Here is a 23,718-nt window from a genome sequence, read left to right as displayed (position 1 = left end):
TGGAATCTGTGGTTTGCCTTCAAAGTAAAAGTCCCCCCCATTGAATCTGAAGCAAGCTGATAAAAATAGTGGAATCATACATCAATTGGACTAGACAATGCTAAACAAGGTTGGAATGTTGCTATATGAATTCAAGAAAATACTATTAGTTAATTTGACCCAAAAAAAATTAAAAGATCTGTTGAAATTGCACTGTGGATGTATTTAAATTCAGAATTGCACTGGGGACATACTTATATGCACGGCACAGCCTAACCTATGGATTGAATTGGGGTATCAGCCTACACAGTAGCTATGTTTCCATTAACGTCCAGTGATTTTTTTATCGACATTTAGAAAGTTCACATAGAAAATAGATGCAACACATAGATGCCTGTGTCGTGTGTCAATAAAAACACCTGGATGTAAAGACGTCACACCTAAACATTTCTTTTATTTATTTTTTTCCGCAAAAACCTAGTGTTGAATGAAAATGTCGTGGTTGAAGTGTTTCCATTACCCATTTAGGCAAATTGCACATTAATAAATTGGTGACAGACTTGTATGCCCTGCCACCTATCTGTTTCATGTCTCAGGTGTGGTCCTCTGTAGCTCAGCTGGTAGAGCACGGCTCTTGTAACGCCAAGGTAGTGGGTTCGATCCCCGGGACCACCCATACACAAAAAAAATTTATGCACGCATGACTGTAAGTTGCTTTGGATAACAGCGTCTGCTAAATGGCATATTATTGATCTTTTATAGATAGCCTGTGAAAGCCAGTATGGGATAGAATGCAATAATTGACTAATATTTGTCATATTCTAATCATTCTCATGTGCCAACGTATCACCCCATGGTGGAACTTGTAGATCTGAAATAATTGGATGGTGAAACTTGCCAGCCGACCAGAAAAGCAAGGCGAAGCAATTCAGGACAATCCTTGTACTGCAAAGCAACATTATTTTTATAGTTTGAAAAAATATATATTTTGCAAGCAGTAGGTGTAATGCATTGACTTGATTCAGACTCACGGGAATCATTGACCTGTACTTTATTCCACTAGGTGTCGCTAATACACTGCATCCCTCATCTTCTCAGACGTTGTGCTTTCAGACGCTCTCCTAGATCTGTCGCCCTTCTCCTTCCTTTCAGCATCAGCAAGCCGAACAGCGTTGTCTTGTGGTTCAGCTCCTGGCTGCATGTCGGCTGACAGCTCTGGCAGTTTGGTTCTAGATTTGGCGGTTGAACAACAGTTCAGCTGGACTGCGGTCTGTGACTGAGTGTGGCGTACTCCTGTAGGCCATGAGAAACGTCTGGAGTTCTGTACTCCATCCTTCCATTCTGATTGAGCAGTGGATTGCTTTGACGAGCGTCCTGTTCTGATTGGGCAGTGCAGATTGCTTTGACGAGCGTCCTGTTCTGATTGGGCAGGGGATTGCTTTGACGAACATCCTGTTCTGATTGGGCAGTGGATTGCTTTGACGAGCGTCCTGTTCTGATTGGGCAGTGGATTGCTTTGACGAACGTCCTGTTCTGATTGGGCAGTGGATTGCTTTGACGAGCGTCCTGTTCTGATTGGGCAATGGATTGCTTTGACGAGCGTCCTTTTCTGATTGGGCAGTGGATTGCTTTGACGAGCGTCCTGTTCTGATTGGGCAGTGGATTGCTTTGACGAGCATCCTATTCTGTCTTTTAACTTCGCCATGAGGCCAGTATGGAGTAATGTGGCAATGTCCAATCACTTGCGGTGAGACGAGCTCCATTATCCGTCACAACGGACTCAGGATACCCATGGGACTGCGAACGTCTCCCTCAGGCTTGTGATTATATTGGCAGTTGTGACGCGGTTTTAGGATACTCACATCAACCCATTTTGAGTAGTAGTCTGTTGTTGTTTACGAGGAGGTGTTCTCCCGTTGGAAAAAGGCCCGAACATGTCAATGGCTAGGATCTGCCATGGGTTCAGCTGGTATCTCTGTTCTAGACTGTGGGTGGGGATCGTTGACTTGACACGCTGGACACGGACTTCACAAGCAGTTCAACCTCTTTATCAATGTGCGCAATCTCTGTTGTTGTTTTTACTATCGCCTGATGCCCTTTGTGTGTTAACATCGACGTCTGTTTCTGAGCTGCTCGTGGCATGCCTCGTAGAACTATCTGTCCAACCGTAGAGAGTTCTTCTTCAACACGTCGGTATGTCGCACGTCACCCTGTCTGATGCTTGTTCGTAGAGCAGCTAGAACTGGGTCCTTGGCTGACATTTCTTCCAGCTCTCTCTCGGGGGGGTGAATGCACACGGCACTGCGTGTTTGGCTACGTAGTAGATGTGGTCGTCCCCGTAGATGTGGAGACGCCGGAGGGTTCGGAGTCAACCGTGACAGTGAGTCGGCTGCATTCTGAGGCCCAGGCTTGTAAACAACCTTGAATCTGCATTCTCAGTTCCCATCTCGATCCTCGCTGGTGGTTTGGATTTTGGATAATAAATTGTCTCTAATGGCTTATGGTCAGTTACCATTACAACGTTTTTGCCATAGAGAAACACATGAAACTTCTCGTACGCCCAGACTATGGCGAGTGCCTCTCTTTCAGTCTGAGAATAGCGTCAATCTACATCTGTGAGAGCACGGCTAGCGTAGTACACTGGCCTGTGTGAACCATCTTTTTGCTTCTGACTCAAGATAGCCCCTAGCCCCACTGGACTAGCATCCACAATCACGTGTGTCTCTGCATCTTGATTGAAGTAAGACAAGGTTATGTGAACTGGCCAGTGAGTTCTTCAGCGTGTTGAATGATGATTCTTGGTCATCTCCCCATGTCCATTTGCATGATGCTTTTAGTGAGTCTTCTCAACGGTTTGGATGTGGTTGCCAGATTAGGGATGAAATTGCCACAGTATCCTAAAGTCCTAAGAAACTTCTTACTTCAGCAGCATTTGTCGGTCTGCGTGTGTTCTGCATCAGATTTATTTGTTGTTATTCTGTCTCTCACTGTTCAAATAAACCTACCATTAAAATTATGGACTGATCATGTCTTTGTCAGTGGGCAAACGTACAAAATCAGCAGGGGATCAAATACTTTTTTCCCTCACTGTACATTGCTTTGGGAACAGTGGCAACCACCCATTCATGCCAATAAAGCATTTGTTGAATTTCATTTAATTGAAAGTGAGAGTGGGAGTGACAGACAGACAGACAGACAGACAGACAGACAGACAGACAGACAGACAGACAGACAGACAGACAGACAGACAGACAGACAGACAGACAGACAGACAGACAGACAGAGACAGATAGATAGATAGAGGGAGAGAGAGCGGTGGGGAGGTGAAGGTGATCATTGGATGTCTGGGAATGTGGACTCATCAGAGGTCTGGATTAGAACGGCTGGAGTGTGTGTAACTGTGTGTGTGTGTGTGAGTGCGTGTGTGTGAGAGAGAGTTAAAGTTCACAGTGTGTAAGGGACAGCATGCCAATATCAATTCTTGAATTTTTTGTTTAGTAAGAATCAAATCAACATCAATTTTAGCCTACCTTGATTACGGTTTGCAACACCCAGAGATGAAGCATTAGCTCGATCTGTGTAAAGATGGGAGAGGTTATATAAGTAACAGTTACCTCATGCTATCAGATAGTTCATGCTGGATTAATTGAATGCACATAGATGTTTATACCTGCCGCTAACATGCGTCCTTCTCCCTGCTCTTACAATGCGTCTTTGAATCGTCTACACCTGTCTAAAAATGTGGGCAGAATCAGAATGTGGACTTTATCCGGAAACAGGACGTGTGTTAGCGCAAGGTTTAAATTAGGCTCTAACGATGCTGCCTGTACATGCATGACTTGTATAGAGAGTCAGGGACACTTGAGTAGCAGCGTGTGTAATCTCCATCAAAATACTCCAGACTCTAGAGTCATTTTCCATTGTGATACCATCTACAGATGTAGGATATTAATTTGAGCCAGTTTGTTACAGCAGGAAAATAATCCTGAAGCAACAGGAAATGTGAATCATTATGTGGATTATAATTAATGGACATTTTTGTAGGGGTTGATACATTTTTCATAACGGAAAATCAAGTTTGAAATTTCAAATACACTACAAATGTTAAATGTCCTGCATTGCAGGAAGGTTCTCCTGCAACATGGTGATCAAATTAAGATCCTACGTCTGTATGAGTCACATAGGTAATGGTGTGTACTTTAGGGAGCTGGATCTCAAAGCACTAATGACTTCTTGCGTGCAACATGAGTGAGAAGACATTTTGACCGGCTGAAAAAGCAGATCTAGCTAAAGGATGTTCATCGTCGAGGTGTAACCTACACCGTTTGGGGATGCAACACTGAGGCCCATGATAAAAAACCACACAGCAATAATTCTTAGAATCAACGTCTCGGAGCGTTGACAAAATATGATGTCTTCATGAAAGATTTAAGACTGAGGTGAAAAATGACCAATTTAGGCCTAGATTCAATCAGATCAAGCGATAACCCGCGATGGCAGCCACCCGCGCGGCTGGTGTTTTGGCATGAGGGAGGCGGGACTGCAATAGAGCGGCTGCTCCTGTGGTCATTGGTCACAAAGACACACCGTCCCACTCGGGGAAGAAGTCCAGAAGGAGAAAGTGTAGGCAAAACAGACATACAGTGTAGGCTAAACAGACATACAGTGTAGGCAAAACAAACATACAGTGTAGGCTAAACAGACATACAGTGTAGGCTAAACAGACATACAGTGTAGGCAAAACAGACATACAGTGTAGGCAAAACAGACATACAGTGTAGGCAAAACAGACATACAGTGTAGGCAAAACAGACATACAGTGTAGGCAAAACAGACATACAGTGTAGGCAAAACAGACATACAGTGTAGGCAAAACAAACACACAGTGTAGGCAAAACAGACATACAGTGTAGGCAAAACAGACATACAGTGTAGGCAAAACAGACATAAAGACCCTCAAATCATTCAACGAAATAATATATTAAATAAAAAGGGTTTCTATCAGCCTAATGGAGGTGTATATTAAAACACACATTCCAGGGTTCCAGCATTGCAACAAGGCTACATGGGATTACTGCTAATGCGACTCCAATGGAAATCACCGCGGTAGGCATAACGCCGGTAGCCGTTTGCTGATTTGACAGCTCCAATGCAATTACACCTCTACACATCACCTAAATAAAAACAATGAAACTGCAATGCAGTTGTCCGTTATCGCGGGTTTCAGGCAGAGCTGATTGAATCTAGTCCATGCTACATTTTGATTTACTTACGCACTGGTCCATGACTGCTATGGACACCTTTGGAGAAAAAGAGTGGAAGGGAGGAGAGAAAGAGAGAAGGGAGGAGACAAAGAGAAAAAGAGAGATGATCAAAGAAAGTCCACAGCTTTTATCTTTACCCCTTAAAATATATTGTAGTGGGAATAGAAAGCAAACAAAACGTTTATCTTCAGAGATTCTTTCACAAACATACCAAAAATGTATTTACAAAAACAAAAAGATGGAAAATGATTGAAGAAGAGATTGAAATGGTTTTTTTGAGCAACTCTTACAACAGCTTCCTTTCGTGTTTGGCTTTAATCAATCACAAACCATTGGCTTTATCATAAGATTGTCCATCTCTTTTCAGAGACTATTTCCAGCTTTTGCCACTCCACAGTGCACACTGATTAACAGCAGACAGAGACAGTGAATCAGGGACGCTACACTGCATGGGCCAAACACCAAGAACTCATTCCCGATGGGCCAAACACCAAGAACTCATTCCCGATGGGCCTAACAACAAGTCTTCCTTGTTGATGGGCCTAACACCAAGTACTCATTCCCGATGGGCCTAACACCAAGTCTTCCTTGTTGATGGGCCTAACACCAAGTACTCATTCCCGATGGGCCTAACACCAAGTCTTCCTTGTTGATGGGCCTAACACCAAGTACTCATTCCCAATGGGCCTAACACCAAGTCTTCCTTGTTGATGGGCCTAACACCAAGTACTCATTCCCGATGGGCCTAACACCAAGTCTTCCTTGTTGATGGGCCTAACACCAAGTCTTCCTTGTTGATGGGCCTAACACCAAGTCTTCCTTGTTGATGGGCCTAACACCAAGTCTTCCTTGTTGATGGGCCTAGGACTGACTATAATCATGGCTTTCAAATGGCAAAGTGTCAACAGAATCAGAGACAGGAAAGTGCAGTCTTCTGCCAAAATAAACCAACGAAACTCTGCCAAAAGAGTTCTTATGGAATGGGTTAGAAAAATGTATTTCATCTTGCATTTCTAAGCTAGGATTTCGTACACAATGCTTTAACGTTTGGTAAAAATGTAGCCCTACTACTATCTCTATCACTACTACTGTCCCTATCCCTACTACTGTCCCTATCACTACTACTATCCCTACTACTATCCCTACTATCCCTAATACTATCCCTACTATCCCTACTACTATCCCTGTCCCTACTACTATCCCTACTATCCCTAATACTATCCCTACTATCCCTACTACTATCTCTGTCCCTACTACTATCCCTACTACTATCCCTATCCCTACTACTATCCCTATCACTACTACTATCCCTGTTCCAACTACTATCCCTACTATTATCCCTATCCCTACTACTATCCCTATCCCTACTACTGTCCCTATCACTACTACTGTCCCTATCCCTACTACTATCCCTATCCCTACTACTATCCCTACTACTATCCCTACTACTATCCTTATCCCTACTACTATCCCTACTACTGTCCCTATCCCTACTACTATCCCTATCCCTACTACTATCCCTACTACTATCCCTATCCCTACTACTATCCCTACTACTGTCCCTATCACTACTACTGTCCCTATCCCTACTAATATCCCTATCCCTACTACTATCCCTATCCCTACTACTGTCCCTATCCCTACTACTATCCCTATCCTTACTACTATCCCTATCCCTACGTTCATCAATGTCTGCATAGTTGATTTCCAGCACCAATCGTGATTAAAGTCTTTTTTATGTTGGTTGGACAAAAAAAGTACATAACTTACCAAAAGTTTCTAGCTAGCTTACAAACATGATTTCTAAGTAGCGATATATGGACAAATGGGTGCTTTTTGCTGCTTGACAGGCGGAGGCAGAGCCCACGAATGATGGACAATTAACCTAAACCACACATACTTTTCAAGTATAGTACACTTTTATTTTATATCACTCAAACATCCAATTAAATGTGGCCAGTATTGAGAGATAGAGGTGTACTCCAGCTGTGTTTTGATCTGTAATGCATTGGAGTGGGCTGTGGGCTTCAGTAGGCTATTTATCCTTTCCTGTTGAAAAAAGCACTCACCTCCTTGAATGAAACCTTGAATTTTACCAAGGGCTCTTCAGGCCTGACAAAAGATGGATAGAAAAGGTTGCTCTTACCCGAACCCATTCTATGGTTCTATCATTTCTATCAAACCCATTCTAAGGTTCTATCAGTTCTATCAAACCAATTCTAGATTTCTGTCAGTTCTATCGAACCCATTCTATCAGTTCTATCAGTTCTATAAAACACATTCTACAGTTGTATCAGTTCTATTAAACCCATTAAACAGTTATTTTAGTTCAATCAAACCCATTCTATAGTTCTATTAGTTATATCAAACCCATTCTACAGTTCTATCAGTTCTATCAAACCCATTCTACAGTTCTATCAGTTCTATCAAACCCATTCTATAGTTTTATTAGTTATATCAAACCCATTCTACAGTTCTATCAGTTCTATCAAACCCATTCTATCAGTTCTATCAAACCCATTCTATCAGTTCTATCAAACCCATTCTATCAGTTCTATCAAACCCATTCTACAGTTCTATCAGTTCTATTAAACCCATTCTACAGTTCTATCAGTTCTATCAAACCCATTCTACAGTTCTATCAGTTCTATTAAACCCATTCTACAGTTCTATCAGTTCTATCAAACCCATTCTACAGTTCTATCAGTTCTGTTAAACCCATTCTACAGTTCTATCAGTTCTATCAAACCCATTCTACAGTTCTATCAGTTCTATCAAACCCATTCTACAGTTCTATCAGTTCTATCAAACCCATTCTACAGTTCTATCAGTTCTATCAAACCCATTCTCCAGTTCTATCAGTTCTATCAAACCCATTCTACAGTTCTATCAGTTCTATCAAACCCATTCTACAGTTCTATCAGTTCTATCAAACCCATTCTACAGTTCTATCAGTTCTATCAAACCCATTCTCCAGTTCTATCAGTTCTATCAAACCCATTCTACAGTTCTATCAGTTCTATCAAACCCATTCTACAGTTCTATCAGTTCTATCAAACCCATTCTACAGTTCTATCAGTTCTATCAAACCCATTCTACAGTTCTATCAGTTCTATCAAACCCATTCTACAGTTCTATCAGTTCTATCAAACCCATTCTACAGTTCTATCAGTTCTATCAAACCCATTCTACAGTTCTATCAGTTCTATTAAACCCATTCTACAGTTCTATCAGTTCTATCAAAGCCATTCTACAGTTCTATCAGTTCTATTAAACCCATTATACAGTTCTATCAGTTCTATCAAACCCATTCTACAGTTCTATCAGTTCTATTAAACCCATTCTACAGTTCTATCAGTTCTATTAAACCCATTCTACAGTTCTATCAGTTCTATTAAACCCATTCTACAGTTCTATCAGTTATATCAAACCCATTCTACAGTTCTATCAGTTCTATTAAACCCATTCTACAGTTCTATCAGTTCTATTAAACCCATTCTACAGTTCTATCAGTTCTATCAAACCCATTCTACAGTTCTATCAGTTATATCAAACCCATTCTACAGTTCTATCAGTTCTATTAAACTCATTCTTCAGATGTATCAGCTCTATCAGTTGTGTCAAACCCATTCTATCAGTTATATCAGTTGCATCGAACCCATTCTACAGTTACAGTGAGGGAAAAAAGTTTGATCCCCTGCTGATTTTGTACGTTTGCCCACTGACAAAGACATGATCAGTCTATCATTTTAATGGCAGGTTTATTTGAACAGTGAGTGACAGAATAACAACAACAAAATCCAGAAAAACACATGTCAAAAATGTTATGAATTGATTTGCATTTTAATGAGGGAAATAAGTATTTGACCCCTCTGCAAAACATGACTTAGTACTTGGTGGAAAATCCCTTGTTGGCAATCACAGATTCAGACATTTCTTGTAGTTGGCCACCAGGTTTGCACACATCTCAGGAGGGATTTTGTTCCACTCCTCTTTGCAGATCTTCTCCAAGTCATTAAGGTTTTGAGCCTGACGTTTGTCAACTCAAACCTTCAGCTCCCTCCACATATGTTCTATGGAATTAAGGTTGGGAGACTGGCTAGGCCAGTCCAGGACCTTAATGTGCTTCTTCTTAAGCCACTCCTTTGTTGCCTTGGCCGTGAGTTTTGGGTCATTGTCATGCTGGAATACCCATCCATGACCCATTTTCAATGCCCTGGCTGAGGGAAGGAGGTTCTCACCCAAGATTTGACAGTATATGGCCCCGTCCATCGTCCCTTTGATGCAGAGAAGTAGTCTTGTCCCCTTAGCAGAAAAACACCCCCAAAGCATAATGTTTCCACCTCCATGTTTGACGGTGGGGATGGTGTTCTTAGGGTCATAGGCAGCATTCCTCCTCCTCCAAACACGGCGAGTTGAGTTGATGCCAAAGAGCCCGATTTTGGTCTCATCTGACCACAACACTTTCACCCAGTTCTCGTCTGAATCACTCAGATGTTCATTGGCAAACTTCAGACGGGCCTGTATATGTGCTTTCTTGAGCAGGTGGACCTTGCGGGCACTGCAGGATTTCAGTCCTTCACGGCGTAGTGTGTTACCAATTGTTTTCTTGGTGACTATGGTCCCAGCTGCCTTGAAATCATTGACAAGATCCTCCCGTGTAGTTCTGGGCTGATTTCTCACCGTTCTCATGATCATTGCAACTCCACGAGGTGAGATCTTGCATGGAGCCCCAGGCCGAGGGAGATTGACAGTTATTTTGTGTTTCTTCCATTTGCGAATAATCGCACCAACTGTTGTCACCTTCACACCAAGCTGCTTGGCGATGGTCTTGTAGCCCATTCCAGCATTGTGTAGGTCTACAATCTTGTCCCTGACATCCTTGGAGAGCTCTTTGGTCTTGGCCATGGTGGAATGTTTGGAATATGATTGATTGATTGCTTCTGTGGACAAGTGCATTTTATACAGGTAACAAGCTGAGATTAGGAGCACTCCCTTTAAGAGTGTGCTCCTAATCCAGGCTCTGTCGTAGCCGGCCGCAACCGGGAGACCCATGGGACGGCGCACAATTGGCCCAGCATCGTCCAGGGTAGGGGAGGGAATGGCCGGCAGGGATGTAGCTCAGTTGGTAGAGCATGGCATTTGCAATGCCAAGGTTGTGGGTTCGATTCCCATGGGGGCCAGTATGAAAAAAATAAAAAATAATGTATGCACTCACTAACTGTAAGTCGCTCTGGATAAGAGCGGCTGCTAAATGACTAAAATGTAAATAAAAGACCCCTGGGCCAGAAATCTTTCTGATTGAAAGGGGGTCAAATACTTATTTCCCTCATTAAAATGCAAATCAATTGATAACATTTTTCTTGATTTTTGTTGTTATTCTGTCTCTCACTGTTCAAATAAACCTACCATTAACATTTTAGACTGATCATTTCTTTGTCAGTGGGCAAATGTACAAAATCAGCAGGGGATCAAATACTTTTTTCCCTCACTGTCTTAACATCTATCAAAACCTTTCTACGGTTCTATCAGTTCTATCAAACCCATTCTAGATTTCTATCAGTTCTTTCAACCCCATTCTACAGTTCTATCTGTTCTGTCAAACCCATTTTACAGTTCTATCAGTTGTATCAAACCCATTCTACAGTTCTATCAGTTCTATCAAAACCATTCTACGGTTCTATCAGTTCTTTTAAACCCATTCTACAGTTCTATAAGTTATATCAGTTGTAGCAAACCCATTCTACAGTTCTATTAGTTATATCAAACCCATTCTACAGTTCTATCAGTTCTATCAAACCCATTCTATCAGTTCTATCAGTTCTATCAAACCCATTCTGCAGTTCTATTAGTTTATCAAACCCATTTTACAGTTCTGTCATTTCTATCAAACCCATTCTACAGTTCTACAGTTTTATCAAACCCATTCTAGCAGTTTTATTAGTTCTATCAAACCCATTCTAGAGTTATATATCAGTTCTATCAAACCCATTCTGGAGTTCTTTCAGAATCCAGCTCCAATGCTTCCTAACCTCCAACTCTACCTTGTTCCACAGGATGACTTCACCACTTCTCTGCAAAGTGAAGTGTCAACATTTCTCCACAAGGTATACCTGTTGTTCTCTCCACCTAACTTCCAGTCATGGCAACACAGCATGTGGGGGAAACATTAGGAGGATTTGTATGCACTGATGAAGGTCACTTTGCCACAATAACTTTTAAATGTGCCTCTGCAAGTGTGACAATGTTCACACCTAGTTTCACACACCTTGTTTGGCAATGCAGTAGATTACCACAGTTTCAAGGAACATTAACGTTGATATATATAATGGTCCTAACATCAGACATCTATGTCTTACATGTCTATATCTAAAATATATGATACTCTACATTTATCCTTGTCCATACTTCAGCCCTTCTATTGTGACAGCTCTGGTCCCCTAGCAACAGAGAGCCTCATCTGTCTTTGAGGTGTTACAAGGAGGGTCACATACATCTATCCATATGAATATGAAATATGTATTACCCCCCCCTGTCTGTTACTACCTAGGATATGACTTACTATTGTGATTAAAGAGGAGGACTTCTTGACAGATGAGCGTTATTAGACTCGTAATTAAATTCTGCACTTTCAGCAAATTTGTCTTCATATGAAGGACCGTGTGTGTTTAATATCCTAGCGAGGAGATGTGAGCCGTTGCGTTCGTTTGCTGCATGGGGAAGAATGGAACGCCCCATGTTGTAGGCAATATATGCGCGTCCCAAATGCCACCTCATTCTCTATACATAGTGCACTACCAGTAGAGAATAAGGTGGCATTTGGGACGTAGCAACAGTCTCAGGTTTCTCTTATGAGAGAATAACAAATAACTCAAAGACAAAAGAGCCTATTCAACATCCGTGGGGAGTAATAGTATAATGTCATTACGTTATTATGTGATACCGTCAGGGTGTCTGTCATAGGCAACTTCATTGCATTCTTTGTTTCTGCCAAACCAGTGTGTAATATTGCTTTTGAAATTGGAGGATATGGAGGCTGGGTCTTGGGGTTTCATCAGTTCAGCGCAGATGCGTCCGAATGTTGGCTGTTTTTAATAACGCCCCGTCAGTCAGAGAGAGTTGAGCTAGCAGGCTGGTCTCAGAACTGGAGGAGCGCAACTCAAGCAATATCTTCTTAGAGTACACACACAGGCAAGGAACTACCTGCACACACAAATGTGCTGCATACATGCACACACACTGAATGCACACACACACACACAAACACACCCAAACACACCCAGACACACACACAGACACACACAATCTCAATGAATGAATGCCTCAAACACATGCAGCCTCTACAAACACATCAAATGTGAAGAGAGCGTGTAGGCTACCTGATGTGCAAGACAACAGCACACCGCTAACCGCTAACACCATCAAACAACGATAGCACCCCACCAGCATCTGTACTGCCGTACAGACTCCCAGCTATGTTTGATTCAGTAGGAAGAACATAGGGCTTCCCACCATCTGCCCAGAGTTGGGCTGGTTGTATTACCTTATCTCTCAGTGTTGGGCTGGTTATAGCACCTTATCCCTCAGTGTTGGGCTGGTTATAGCACCTTATCCCTCAGTGTTGGGATGGCTATAGCACCTTATCCCTCAGTGTTGGGCTGGCTATAGTACCTTATCCCTCAGTGTTGGGCTGGCTGTAGTACCTTATCCTTCAGTGTTGGGCTGGCTATAGCACCTTATCCCTCAGTGTTGGGCTGGCTATAGTACCTTATCCCTCAGTGTTGGGCTGGCTATAGCACCTTATCCCTCAGTGTTGGGCTGGCTATAGCACCTTATCCCTCAGTGTTGGGCTGGCTATAGCACCTTATCCCTCAGCTAGCCTCCCTGGTGTTAGCCGGGTGTTACCCAGCATAATGAGTAGCCCCCTTCTTTAGGATCTGAATGTCAAACTGCAAATACCCACATAACAACAAAGACCTTCTGGTAAAAAACATTACAATGAAGTACAGGATTATTCAACCATGTCATTTCTATTGAAGAGGGGAAGGCTACTCACAGATATTAGCAGTTCCTTTGGGGATGGGCAGGTAGGACCCGACGCTCCAGGGTCGTCCGTTGTAGTGCCTCTTACAGCGGCCGCAGTCTGGACCTGTTGTGTTGTGTTCACACTCACACCCCAGCTTCCCCTTGTCCTTGTCAAACACACAGCTGTTGGAGTGCAGGTTACATTTACACCTGAGGATGGAAAACACAAAATCAGATTTATTTCACAAATGATCTGATCTTCTACAATAACAAACACTTTTAATCAAGAGGGGGAAACAGCTGTTGGTTTCACTTCCATCTGATGAAGGAAAACACATTGTAAACACAGAGGATGTAGTACGTTATTATTTGTACCAAAAGGCTGTGGGTTGGTCCTTCCAACCGCACTACAGTGCCTCCTACTGGAGAACAGTAATATTAACTATTTTGTTCACCTGAATAAAATGTGACTGTGGAGCTAACACAAACGTTCATGTCTAAGACAAGGTTACTCTTCATGCCAGTGTGTTTCACCGAATCACCTCGGTTACACAACATTTCACTGTTGCCCTTGCTGTGGAACATTTTGCCCCTTTTATTATTTAATAGTGGGTATCCTAGTGCTCTGGTACTTGACTTAGATCAGACTAAGAGGGAAGAGAGAGAGAGAAAAGCCACCATCATCCTGCTCTTAAAACGACAGCTCATTTGGCTAACCTCCTGTGGAGGGAACAGCACATCAAATAAGGACAGGATAGTGACTCTAAAATAAAAAAGCAACTCTGTGTGCATCCGAAATGGCACCCTATTCACTATATACACTCTTAGGGGGGGGGGGAAAGGTGCTAGAACCTAAAATATTTATTTGGCTGTCCCCATAGGAGAACCCTTTGGATAACTATGTTTGGATCCAGTTAGAACCCTTTTGGGTTCCACGTAGGACCCTTTCCACAGAGGGTTCTAAATTGAACACGAAAGGGTTCTACCTGGAACCAAAAAGGGTTCTCCTATGGGGACAGCCGAAGAACCCTTTTGGCACCCTTTTTTTCTAAGACTGTAGTGGCACTGGACTCTGGTCATTTGTTTGTGTAATTGTCTTTGTTGTCACAATGGAAATAGTTGGTCTCATATAAGGCTGTTGTGGTTACCAGATAATGTATAGATTATGATCATATTACCACCACACCAGCAGTATATTATGATATAGAGTATATTATGACCATATTACCACCACGCCAGCAGTATATTATGATATAGAGTATATTATGATCATATTACCACCACACCAGCAGTATATTATGACATAGAGTATATTATGATCATATTACCACCACACCAGCAGTATATTATGATATAGAGTATATTATGATCATATTACCACCATACCAGCAGTATATTACGATATATATTATGATCATATTACCACCACACCAGCAGTATATTATGATATAGAGTATATTATGATCATATTACCACCACACCAGCAGTATATTATGATATAGAGTTTATTATGATCATATTACCACCACACCAGCAGTATATTATGATATAGAGTTCATTATGATCATATTACCACCACACCAGCAGTATATTATGATATAGAGTATATTATGATCATATTACCACCACACCAGCAGTATATTATGATATAGAGTATATTATGACCATATTACCACCACACCAGCAGTATATTATGATATAGAGTATATTATGATCATATTACCACCACACCAGCAGTATATTATGATATAGAGTATATTATGATCATATTACCACCACACCAGCAGTATATTATGATATAGAGTATATTATGACCATATTACCACCACACCAGCAGTATATTATGATATAGAGTTTATTATGATCATATTACCACCACACCAGCAGTATACTATGATATAGAGTATATTATGATCATATTACCACCACACCAGCAGTATACTATGATATAGAGTATATTATGATCATATTACCACCACGCCAGCAGTATATTATGATATAGAGTATATTATGACCATATTACCACCACACCAGCAGTATATTATGATATAGAGTATATTATGATCATATTACCACCATACCAGCAGTATATTATGATATAGAGTTTATTATGATCATATTACCACCACACAAGCAGTATATTATGATATAGAGTTTATTATGATCATATTACCACCACACCAGCAGTATACTATGATATAGAGTATATTATGATCATATTACCACCATGCCAGCAGTATATTATGATAGAGAGTTTATTATGATCATATTACCACCACACCAGCAGTATATTATGATATAGAGTTTATTATGATCATATTACCACCACACCAGCAGTATACTATGATATAGAGTATATTATGATCATATTACCACCATGCCAGCAGTATATTATGATATAGAGTATATTATGATCATATTACCACCACGCCAGCAGTATATTATGATATAGAGTATATTATGACCATATTACCACCACACCAGCAGTATATTATGATATAGAGTATATTATGATCATATTACCACCATACCATCAGTATATTATGATATATATTATGACCATATTACCACCACACCAGCAGTCATGAGTCATGACCACAGTAAAATTCCAAATGACCGTTGATTCACGTGTAATCTCCATTTATGCACTGTGGACATGCAGCACCCAACTCGTTAATGACCATCAGGTCGCTAATGGCCTGGTACTCAGGGCTCTATTGTCCCTCTGACCACTCTGACATTAATGCAAAATCAATCGAAAATCACCTCAAACACTTATCAAAAACAGTATAGTGCTTTTAAAACTCACCTCACTGTGATTGGTCAATGTGGAGAAAAGAAGTTCAACAGCAGGTTGAAACTGAGTGGAAAACATGGTCGTTGTGGATGTTGTGTTTCAAAGCCTAACACAACGAAATGGAAAGCGCTTTCTAAAGGTGACGAATAATTCAAAACACCTATTCCCATGTCAGAGCTTATGCATAGGCCTATATACAGTACACAGGAGGTTGGTGGCACCTTAATTGGGGAGGATGGGCTCGTGGTAATGTGTTTGATGCAATTCCATTTGCTCCGTTCCAGCCGTTATTATGAGCCATCCCATCCTCCACTGGTACAGCATGAGAATAATAATAATAATAATAATAATAATAATAATAATAATAATAATAATAATAATAATAATAATAATTACAAGCCCCCCAGACCCAAAAATGTTGTGTTCATTAAAATAATGATTGTGCCTTTATATAATACATTGCCTACCACATATCATGCATGGCAGAATAAAATAATTTTTTTAACAATTGTTTACAGACAGATTATTTCACTTATAATTCACTGTATCACAATTCCAGTGGGTCAGAAGTTTACATACACTAAGTTGACTGTGCCTTTAAACAGCTTGGAAAATTCCAGAAAATGATGTCATGGCTTTAGAAGCTTCTGATAGGCTAATTGACATAATTTGACTCAATTGGAGGTGTACCTGTGGATGTATTTCAAGGCCTACCTTCAAACGCAATGCCTCTTTGCTTGACATCATTGGAAAAATAAAAGAAATCAGCCAAGACCTCAGAAAAAATTTGAAGACCTCCACAAGTCTGGTTCATCCTTGGGAGCAATTTCCAAACGCCTGAAGGTACCATGTTCATCTGTACAAACAATAGTACACAAGTATAAACACCATGGGACCACGCAGCCGTCATACCGCTCTGGAAGGAGACACGTTCTGTCTCCTAGAGATGAACGTACTCTGGTGCGAAAAGTGCAAATCAATCCCAGAACAACAGCAAAGGACCTTGTGAAGATGCTGGAGGAAACAGGTATAAAAGTATCTATATCCACAGTAAAACGAGTCCTATATCGACATGACCTGAAAGGCCGCTCAGCAAGGAAGAAGCCACTGCTCCAAAACCGCCATAAAAAAGCCAGACTACGGTTTGCAACTGCACATGGGGACAAAGCTCGTACTTCTTAGAGAAATGTCCTCTGGTCTGATGAAACAAAAATAAAACTGTTTGGCCATAATGCCCATCGTTATGTTTGGAGCAAAAAGGTGGTAGCTTGCAAGCCGAAGAACACCATCCCAAGTGTGAAGCGCGGGGGTGGCAGCATCATGCTGTGAGGGTGCTTTGCTGCAGAAGGGACTGGTGCACTTCACAAAATAGATTGCATCATGAGGAAGGACAATTTGGTGGATATATTGAAGCAACATCACAAGACAGTCAGGAAGTTAAAGCTTGGTCGCAAATGTGTCTTCCAAATGGACAATGACCCCAAGCATACTTCCAAAGTTGTCGCAAAATGGCTTAAGGCCAACAAAGTCAAGGTATTGGAGTGGCCATCACAAAGCCCTGACCTCAATCCTATAGAACATTTGTGGGCAGAACTGAAAAAACGTGTGCGAGCATGGAGGCCTACAATCCTGACTCAGTTACACCAGCTCTGTCAGGAGGAATGGGCCAAAATTCACTTATTGTGGGAAGCTTGTGGAAGGCTACCCGAAATGTTTGACCCAAGTTAAACATTTTAAAGGCAATGCTACCAAATACTAATTGAGTGTATGTAAACTTCTGACCCACTGGGAATGTGATGAAAGAAATTAAAGCTGAAATAAATCATTCGCTCTACTAATATTCTGCCATTTGTCACGATCGTTTACAGACGGGACGGACCAAGGCGCAGCGTGATATGCGTAGATGTTTATTAAATATTAAACACAACGACAAAATAACAAACAAAACGAAACGTGAAGTCCAAGGCAGCACAACACAACATACCTTAACTGGAACAAGATCCCACAACCCACTAGTGCCAATAGGCTGCCTAAGTATGGTCCCCAATCAGAGACAACGAGCGACAGCTGCCTCTGATTGGGAACCACACTGGCCAACATAGATCTAGACATACTAGATTTTACAACAATGAACAAACACAACAAGGAAAATCACACCCTGACTCAACAAATAAGAGTCCTCAGAGTCAGGGCGTGACAGTACCCCCCCTCAAAGGTGCGGACTCCGACCGCACAACATAAACATAACAGGGTAGGGGCCGGGTGGGCATTCCACCTCGGAGGCGGATCCGGCTCAGGGCGTGACGACCATTTACTCTCCGCCTCCCTGTTGCGCCCCTGGTCTGGTCTGGACCTCGGCGCGCTGCTTCCCCTCTCCTTCCTCCCACGAAGTACCAAGCCCTGTCTGGACCCTGGTGTGGGAGACCCCGAACCTGGAGAGGGGCTGACGTCTGGGTCTGGACTGGAGCCGCTGACCGGAGCTGGACCGGGCACCGGTGGAGTGGACTGCACAGGCTCCGGACTGGAGCTGCTGACCGGAGATGGACTAGGCACCGGTGGAGCGGACTGCTCTGGCTCCGGAGTGGAGCCGCTGACCGGATCTGGACTTGACCCCAGTGGAGCGGACTGCTCTGGCTCTGGAGTGGAGCAACTGACCGGAGCTGGGTCAGGCACCGGTGGAGCGGACTGCTCTGGCTCCGGAGTGGAGCCGCTGACCGGAGCTGGACTGGACCCCGGTGAAGCGGACTTCTCTGGCTCCGGAGTGGAGCAGCTGTGCCGGACTGGACACACGCACCACTGGCTTGGTGCGAGGGGCAGGAACAGGCCGGGCCGGGCTGGCGACGTGCACCACTGGCTTGGTGCGAGGGGCAGGAACAGGCCGGGCCGGGCTGGCGACGCGCACCACTGGCTTGGTGCGAGGGACAGGAACAGGCCGGACCGGGCTGGCGAGGCGCACCATTGGCTTGGTGCGAGGGGCAGGAACAGGCCGGGCCGGGCTGGCAACGCGCACCACTGGCTTGGTGTGAGGGGCAGGAACAGGCCGTACCGGGCTAGCGACGCGCACCACTGGATTGGTGCGAGGGGCAGGAACAGGCCGGGCCGTACTGGGAACACGCACCACTGGCTTAGTGCGGGAAGCAGGAACAGGACGGGCCGGACTGGCGACGCGCACCACTGGCTTGGTGCGAGGGGCAGGAACAGGCCGGGCCGTACTGGGAACACGCACCACTGGCTTAGTGCGGGAAGCAGGAACGGGCCGTACCGGACTGGCGACACGCACCACTTGCTTGGTGCGAGGAGCGGGACTGGGTTCCTTTATTAACTCCCGCTCCTTCTGCTGCCTAACCAGCTCCTCTCGCCGTGCCTATACACTTTCCTTCTCCCTTATAGCTGTCCACACCGTGTGCCCCCCCAAAAAAATATTCTTGGGGTTGCCTCTCGGGTCTCCGTCGTCGGCACTCCTCTTCCTGTGAGGACTCCTCCGGGAGCCCCCACGAGTTAGGGAACAGAACCTCGTCGTCGTCGTCATCCTCCGACTCCTCAGTATAATACTGTTCCCACTCCTCTTCCCATGGTCGTAGGGACCCAATCTGAAAACCGACTGGGTGCAGTGGTCGGGGCTCTTCTCTCTCGCTCCCCGACCACCCCTTTAGCCCCCCCAAATGTTTTTATTGGGGCTGTCTCTTGGGCTTCCTCCTCGACCGGCGTCCTCTGCGTAGCCGTTGCTCCTCTCCTGCCTGGGTATCTACCTTCGCCCATGGCCCTTGCCCCGCGCATATCTCTTCCCATGACCACAATTTGCCCACCTGGAACATGGCTATTCGCTCCTCCTGGGCATGCTGCTTGGTCCTCGTTTGGTGGGATCTTCTGTCACGCTCGTTGACGGACGGGACGGACCAAGGCGCAGTGTGATATGCGTACATGTTTATTAAATATTAAACACAATGACAAAATAACAAACAAAACGAAACGTGAAGTCCAAGGCAACACAACATACCTTAACTGGAACAAGATCCCACAACCCACTAGTGCCAATAGGCTGCCTAAGTATGGTTCCCAATCAGAGACAACGAGCGACAGCTGCCTCTGATTGGGAACCACACCGACCAACATAGATCTAGACATACTAGATTCTACAACAATGAACAAACACAACAAGGAAAATCACACCCTGACTCAACAAATAAGAGTCATCAGAGTCAGGGCGTGAAAACATTTCACATTCTTAAAATAAAGTGGTGATCCTAACTGACCTAAGACAGGGAATTGTTACTAGGATTAAATGTCTGGAATTGTGAAAAACTGAATTTAAATGTATTTGGCTAAGGTGTATGTAAACTTCCGACTTCAACTGTAGGTGTTCCAAAGGCGCATATCAGCGGCTTGTATGCAGCTTGTACACATGGAGGCCTAGAGATTCTAAATGGGTTTATGTTAAAGGAAAATCCACCCAAAACCACTCATTTCTTTAGTATTCCTGTGTTAAATAACACTTATTTGTGAGAACAATATTTTTTGTGAACAAATGTTTCATTTTTGCATTATAATAAGGTTGGCAGCAACATGGAAAATCATTGTGGAAATCTGTTGCAGCTCAAGTCGACTTCAAAATCCACAATGCAATGATCTCTCTATGGGCTGGCTGGCTAGCAGCTAGCAAACGTAGCTACACACAATAATACCAAAGACAATATCAGCATGTGAAGTAGCTAGTTAGCTGTAAAATTGCCTAGACAAACTGCACTATCAATTTAGGAGTCTCACCACATTCAACCTGCAGATCGATGTGCCTCACAGAGCGGAGTCTAACATTTGCAACGGCAGATATACTTTTGAGGAGATGTGAAACGTTGCCCATGCTACGTCAATGGGCCACGCGGTGCATTCTGGGTGATTTTTGGGACAACATTTACATTTTAGTCATTTAGCAGACGCTCTTATCCAGAGCGACTTACAGTTAGTGAATACATATCTTTTTTTTTTTTATACTTGCCCCCCCGTGGGAATCGAACCCACAACCCTGGCGTTGCAAACGCCATGCTCTATCAACTGAGCTACATCCCTGCCGGCCATTCCCTCCCCTACCCTGGGCCAATTGTGCGCCGCCCCATGGGTCTCCCGGTCGCGGCCGGCTGCGACAGAGCCTGGATTCGAACCAGGATCTCTAGTGGCACAGTTTGCACTGCGATGCAGTGCCTTAGACCACTGCGCCACTCAGGAGCTAACAAGGAGCGCTGTAATTAATACTCAGGGAGAAAAAAGTAGGTGTTTATTAAGCCTTCGCAAAAGGCAGGAATCGTGGTCACAGGCAGGCAATGGTCATACACAGGTAGGCAAACAGGCAGGAGAATCAAAAACTAGGACTGAAGGCTATAACTGGTTCTCACAAACGAGCTAGAAAAAGGCTTAGTAGAGTCAAAACGAACAATACCTCACAAGGCACAAACAGAAAGAACTGAACTAAATAAGGAGCTGATGAGACCAGGTGACTAACAAACACAGGTGAAATCAATGAACAAAAAATGGAAGACAGGGCTACGTTCAAGAACACAAAGAAACAGGGCTACGTTCAAGAACACAAGGTTGACTACGAAAATAAATACAGAACCTTACACCTTCAAGGAGTAATGGGAGTCTATTGGGCGCTAGCTCAAAAAACACAACATGAGCACGGATTTTGTCAACAAGAAGTAAAACATTACAAATATTTTCTGAGATGTGAGATAATTAACTTCCTATCTGTAGTATTGTATAGCTTTGGAATCGTGACATTACATACCTCAGAGAAAAATGGGCATGTTTCTCAACATATACACTGATTTTGAGAAGGGATTGCGTGACGATTAGCTTAGTAGCCGCGTCACGCAGCATGACAACGTGAACGCGATTGGTCGACAGTTTGCAAGGTGGGGCGTTATGCGTCCTTCATTCATTGTATTCCTGTCTCCTTTCTATAATATCACTGGCAACGGCACCATGCAATGCACCCTGGACTAAAGAGACAGACAAATAGGAGAAATGTGCTAGACCCTCCTTTAAATTACACATTTCTCGAGGTAGGAATGTTGCAAAAATATGATCAATGGCTCATTCGAGAGAAGACATCCACCCGAGTTATGACATCGGCCAGTATTGAAATCTGACGTGTATGATAGACGTCTTCGCGATCTAAAAGTCGTATTCCTTTTAACTTCCAGTGTATTGAGAGCAACTTTATCACGGTGCTGCGTAACACTGGCCGGATTTCTGCCTGCTTGAACACCAATAACTCAGATTCACATGAAAACATGAAATGACTCAGGGATAGAACATAACTCAATGACACACAATATCAGTATAACCTTCAAAATGGGTGAACCTTTCCAAACCTCCGACTTCAACTGTATGTGCATGTACACTACCGTTGAAAAGGTTTGGGGTCACTTAGAAATGTCCTTGTTTTCTAAACAAAAGCAATTTCTTTGTCCATTAAAATAACATCAAATTGATCAGAAATACAGTGTAGACATTGTTAATGTCGTAAATGGCTATTGTAGCTGGAAACTGCTGATTTTTTATGGAATATCTACATAGGCGTACAGAGGCCCATTATCAGCAACCATCAGTCCTGTGTTCCAATGGCACATTGTGTTTGCTAATCCAAGTTTATCATTTTAAAAGGCTTTTGCAATTATTTTGCAAGAAAACCCTTTTGCAATTATGTTAGCACAGCTGAAAACTGTTGTGCTGATTAAAGAAGCAATAAAACTGGCCTTCTTGAGACTCGTTGAGTATCTGCAGCATCACCAATTGTGAGTTTGATTACAGGCTCAAAATGGCCAGAAACAAATAATTTTCTTCTGAAACTAGTCAGTCTATTCTTGTTCTGAGAAATGAAGGCTATTCCATGTGAGAAATTGCCAAGAAACTGAAGATCTCGTACAATGCTGTGTACTACTCCCTTCACAGAACAGCGCAAACTGGCTCTAACCAGAATAGAAAGAGGAGTGGGAGGCCCTTGTGTACAACTGAGCAAGAGGACAAATACATTAGAGTGTCTAGTTTGAGAAACAGGCACCTCACAGGTCCTCAACTGGCAGCTTCATTAAATAGCACCCGCAAAACACCAGTCTCAACGTCAACAGTGAAGAGGTGACTCCGGGATGCTGACCTAGGCAGAGTTGCAAAGAAAAAGCCTTATCTCAGACTGGACAATAAAAAGAAAAGATTAAGATGGGCAGTCTGAGATAAGGCTTTTTCTTAACGTAATTGGAGAGGTTTTTGTCTCTTCTCTTCTCTTCTCTTCTCTTCTCTTCTCTTCTCTTCTCTTCTCTTCTCTTCTCTTCTCTTCTCTTCTCTTCTCTTCTCTTCTCTTCTCTTCTCTTCTCTTCTCTTCTCTTCTCCTCTCTTCTCCTCTCCTCTCCTCTCCTCTCCTCTCCTCTCCTCTCCTCTCCTCTCCTCTCCTCTCCTCTACTCTACTCTTCTCCTCTCTATAAAGACAGCTGGGCTCCCCATGGTAACACGCTGAGAGATCTGACCTTCCCCTTAATTAAAAAGCAGCCAAAACAGGATCACTCAGGGTTTCAGTCGTGCCACTTAGTTGCACAGGATATCACAGGGGAGCATCCTCTGTGGGACGAAATGCTTTTGCCGGCAGCATTGTCATATTGAAAT

At 43.2% G+C, this 23,718-nt stretch overlaps 1 protein-coding gene across 1 annotated transcript in view; it reads right to left on the bottom strand.

Moving 5' to 3' along the window:
- The window catches only part of LOC121558457 (netrin-G1-like), a gene marked incomplete at its 5' end in the record, with an annotated part of 15,481 nt that extends 2,003 nt beyond the window's left edge, over positions 1 to 13,478 (bottom strand). Inside the window, 3 exons of the mRNA XM_045216941.1 lie at positions 3,510 to 3,554; positions 5,253 to 5,279; positions 13,300 to 13,478. Of these exons, the coding sequence (XP_045072876.1) occupies positions 3,510 to 3,554; positions 5,253 to 5,279; positions 13,300 to 13,478 (251 nt within the window). The remainder of the gene's footprint in view (positions 1 to 3,509; positions 3,555 to 5,252; positions 5,280 to 13,299) is intronic.
- Between the last annotated feature and the right edge of the window lie 10,240 nt (positions 13,479 to 23,718).

Source organism: Coregonus clupeaformis, unplaced genomic scaffold (assembly GCF_020615455.1).
Source record: "Coregonus clupeaformis isolate EN_2021a unplaced genomic scaffold, ASM2061545v1 scaf0867, whole genome shotgun sequence".
NCBI classification, from domain to species: domain Eukaryota; kingdom Metazoa; phylum Chordata; class Actinopteri; order Salmoniformes; family Salmonidae; genus Coregonus; species Coregonus clupeaformis.
The sequence above is the reverse complement of the archived record's forward strand: the minus strand, read 5'-3'. Positions and strand labels throughout refer to the sequence as shown.